The 3980-nt window shown below is 51.5% G+C and overlaps 1 protein-coding gene across 7 annotated transcripts in view; it reads left to right on the top strand.

Annotated features, from left to right (window-relative positions):
- The first annotated feature begins 3712 nt into the window (after positions 1-3712).
- The window catches only part of BTRC (beta-transducin repeat containing E3 ubiquitin protein ligase), a 120668-nt gene continuing 120400 nt past the window's right edge, over positions 3713-3980 (top strand). For all 7 annotated transcript variants that reach the window (XM_010564830.1, XM_010564832.1, XM_010564834.1 and 4 more), the window contains exon 1: positions 3713-3870. In XM_010564830.1, coding sequence (XP_010563132.1) covers positions 3823-3870 — 48 coding nt within the window. In that variant the 5' untranslated portion in view covers positions 3713-3822. The remainder of the gene's footprint in view (positions 3871-3980) is intronic.

Raw genomic sequence — 3980 nt, forward strand, 5'->3', positions numbered from 1 at the left:
ATGGATAAGCTGGGATGGAGAGGCTGAGCTGAACCACTGGGATGTTTCTGGGTGAAGGGGTCCCTGTCTCCCTCTCACGAGCTCTTATGCTATCAAATGTTGTCTGTGTGCTCACCACTGTGAAATACACCTGCAGTAAAGGCTGCTGCTGCTGCCAAGATCTTGCAGGACAAAGGGAATAACAAAAGGTTCCTCCACCAGTGCTCTCCCCTCTTTTCTCTTCCCTCCCTTTTTGCTGCAACTTGGAAAGAATGAAGTCAAGGGACTGCCAAAGCAGAGGAAAACTAGGCCAAGCACACACAGATGGCAAGCCCACAAATTTAATTTAAAATCATCCTTTATTATTCAAAATATTAAAATTCAGGCAATAATGCCCAGAGGAACCGCACTGATTAAAGCTCCCTAATGTTTCATGGCCAAATCTTGCTGCTTCCTCCAAGGGTCACTAGGACAAGAAGTGAAACCCCTCTGGAGTGCAGAGAGAGGTAGGGCTGTACCTGCTGTAGATCACTTAACCAAACAGTCACTTGCTGACCCAATCAGCTTCACTTAAAGCAAAGCACCAGCTGTTCCTTACCCAATTAATGACTGCCACAGCAAATTAACATGGCGTTACACCAGGCGTGGATGTGGTCCGCAGAGTCCAGAATGCACAGAGCAATATGCTATTGCAAAAATAATCACAGTAATATCTTTACCGTTTGATAGCATACTTCATCTGGAAGGATGGTGAGGTCCCTGTGCACTATATAGCTTGCTTCATGCAACATACTCTGCTGTGAGGGTGCGGAGGGCAGGAAGGGTGGTATATGATTGCTGTTTCAAGGGGAAAGTAAAGAGGAGCTGGTCAGGGCAGCTCTGCTGTGGCAGAGACAGCGCTGACCACACACGTCTGGCTCCTGCTTCCTGCAATCCAAACAAATCATTATTTAATTGGTTGTAAATCTGCTGAACTCGAAGTGTGCCTTCCCTCTGCCTTATACCCCCCAGACTTCTCTAATGACTCTTCTGCTGTGTGATGTGACACCCTGATGGCATAGGGCTGTAGCAGGGATCTGGTGGGTGTCGCAGCTCGGTGTGCTGGCCATTCTCCTGCTCTGGGGCCACAGCGGACCCAGCAAGCTGGTGGATGCAGAGCTGGCCATCCAGCTGCAGTGAGCATCCCGTGGTGGGAAGAGGCTACAAGGCTGGGCTGCAGATGCAGGAATCCAGGTGAGGTTCACATGGTGAGGCATTACTTCCATGCTCAGTGCTGCCGGGCCAAGTGCTGCCTCTCTGAGTCCTTCCTTGGTCTCTCTGGGCTGTGGTGCAGGTTCTTGCCCTGTCCCTCTGCAGTTGTCCTGCATATGGGATCCCAATGGCAGTGTAGCAGAATAACCGAGCCACTGTCTTCTTCCACCAAGGTTAAGTCCAGCACCTAAACATTCATTAGTTTTGGCTCCACTTTGTTCATGCTTTTTATGACCCAGAGATGTTAATCCCCTATAAGTTACAGTCCAGACAGATCAATTGGCCTAGAGGGCTTTGGGACAGTGGTCTCTAGTGCTGAAACATTACACTTTTCAATTTTCCTACAATTAGGCCAGCATCAGGTATTATTGACAAATAAACCATGCAATCAAAGCCTTGAGCCTGTCACACTGCTATGAAGAGGATCCATTTACATCCCAGCCAACTGCAGGGTGCCCAGAGGGAGGAGACGCAGGAGAGCCATGCCTCAAGTGCTGGCGGCCCCTGGTTGCCTGCAGTACTGTTACAGGAGCTGTCCCTTTGTAATTATAGGACTCCCTCATTATAATTACTGTTATTTATGTAATTGTTGTAAGTGTTTTCAGTGCTGTCAGCAGTCTGGAAAATGCCCAGCCCCATTACAGCCAAGCATTTCAGGCGCTTCACTACTAAGAATCTGGGCTTAAAGTATGATGACCAAGAGTGTGGCTGGGCCAGTCCAAGAATAGGAGCCCATGTCCTGGTGACCTGAAAGCTTTCTCTGGAAGATTTCTATGCCTTGGGATTGTAGAGGGAGGACATAAGGTGCCTCCTTCTCTCAAGCCACTGCTCTGGGAGCATAGCTCATCCCAGCATCATACCCTGAATGGACTGACATTCCCTGTCATCTCTGCTGTGCTGTTAGCCGGAGGAGACGCTCCTGGCACCGGGTCATGAGACACCACCTAGGTCATGTATCCCTGCAAGGAATCCAGTAATGGGCATATTCTCTGCATCATTTTCTCTTTGATTATCTTGTTTAAAAATCTGGAAGAGATGGGGTGTTTAGAGAAAATGAGGGAAGGGGCTGGTGCACAGGAGACACTGGGTTCATACCTGTGACTTGAAGCTTCACTTTATAGGTCAAACACAGGAACAAAAAGAATGGATTTAAGCCGCATTTCAGCAAGCAAGTGCTGATGTTTGTGCCTGGCTCCTTTGCATCTAAATAGGAAGAAATTCAGGGTATCTCGCTTAAGATGCAGAGTCAAATATATAAATGTAGCAAGGAAAAGAATCTGAGTGTTTTACTGGATGACAAACTGCATAGCAATCAGTGTTGTGTTTGTTATAGAGAATGGAAAAAGTTATCGGGGTCTTATAATTAGTAGAAAAGACACAGGAGGTAATTCCTCTCTGCTGCTCCATGCAAGGTGGTTTCAGCTTTTGGGCACATTGTGAAAAATGTAGGAAAACTCGAAAAAGATTAGACAAATTTAACAAACCCGAGATGATTAAAAGTCATGGCTGCCAAAGAGTGAGCTCGTCTTGTTTGGTCTGCAACACAGAAGATTAAAGAGTTGGGGGGGATATGGTAAATACTCTCCAGTCTATGTGCTGTTAAAGGGATGCTGATCAATTCGGTTTTTGTTTGCTGTGTGGTACAGCAAAGAGAACTTGGCCCAATTTTCAGGGAAAACTGATTTAGAAACATTATTAGAGAAAAAACTAAGCGCAAGGGGACCGAAGCACCAAGGGAGGCTGTTTATGTGAGGGGTTTCCTTTATGGGATGGATTTGAACAAACGTCCCTCAAGAATGATGTAAGTCTACTTGATCCATTCCAGTGGTGCAAATTTCCCCGTTTCACATCCCCTGCCAAGGGGCAGCGACGGCCCCTTCGGACCGACCTTCTCTCTGGACGGAAGTCACCAGGCATTTTTGGTACTTGTTCTGCACACACATGAGATTAATTTCAGATAGTGTACCAGTAACAACTGACCTGAAAATCGACAGCGCACCGGCATGGAGCGCAGCTGGAGCAAAACAAGGGTGCAGCCGAGCTCTCGTGGGCGCCGCGGGTGCCCCGGCACCCCGCCATTAGCCACATGCGAGATGCTAATGGCAGAGACCGCAGGGCTGTGACTTGGGAACCAGCCTTACACCTCACCAGGGAAGGTCTGGGGCTGGAAATGGCCCACATGGCCCCTACGGAGAGGGGCTTCCCTCCCTCCCGCGCCCCGAGCAGGGATCCCCCACCCCCCAGCAACAACCCCTGCCCTCAAGTTACACCGTCACAGCCCCGCACTACTACAACTCCCGTCGGCCCCCTCTCCCGCAGACAACGCATGCGCCAGCCGGCTCCCGGCGTGCCCCCCGCCACAAGGCCTTTTGGGCTTTGTAGTTCTGGGCCGCTGCTCGGGCCCTTGCCGGTAGCGCGGTCGGGGACTCCATTTCCCGTGGGCCTGCGGACGGCGCATGCGCCATCCGGGCAGCGGGGCGAGGTGGAGGTGGAGGTGGGGGGGACGCGGGGCAGCGCAGGTTCCTGTCTGCGCTGGCTGCGGCCTGGCACTGAGAGGAGGGGCGGCCCCGGCCCCGGCCTCGGCGCAGGACTATGGACCCGGCCGAGGCCGTGCTGCAGGAAAAGGCCCTCAAGTTCATGGTGAGGCGCCGCCGCGGCGGCGGGCACCTGTGCGTGCGTGTGCGTGTGTGTGTGTGTGGAGGGGCAGCTGGGGGGAGGGGCGAGGGATGAGGAGGGGCTGTGGGGGAGGG

Source organism: Haliaeetus leucocephalus, unplaced genomic scaffold (genome assembly GCF_000737465.1).
Source record: "Haliaeetus leucocephalus isolate CR32 unplaced genomic scaffold, Haliaeetus_leucocephalus-4.0 Scaffold184, whole genome shotgun sequence".
NCBI lineage: Eukaryota > Metazoa > Chordata > Aves > Accipitriformes > Accipitridae > Haliaeetus > Haliaeetus leucocephalus.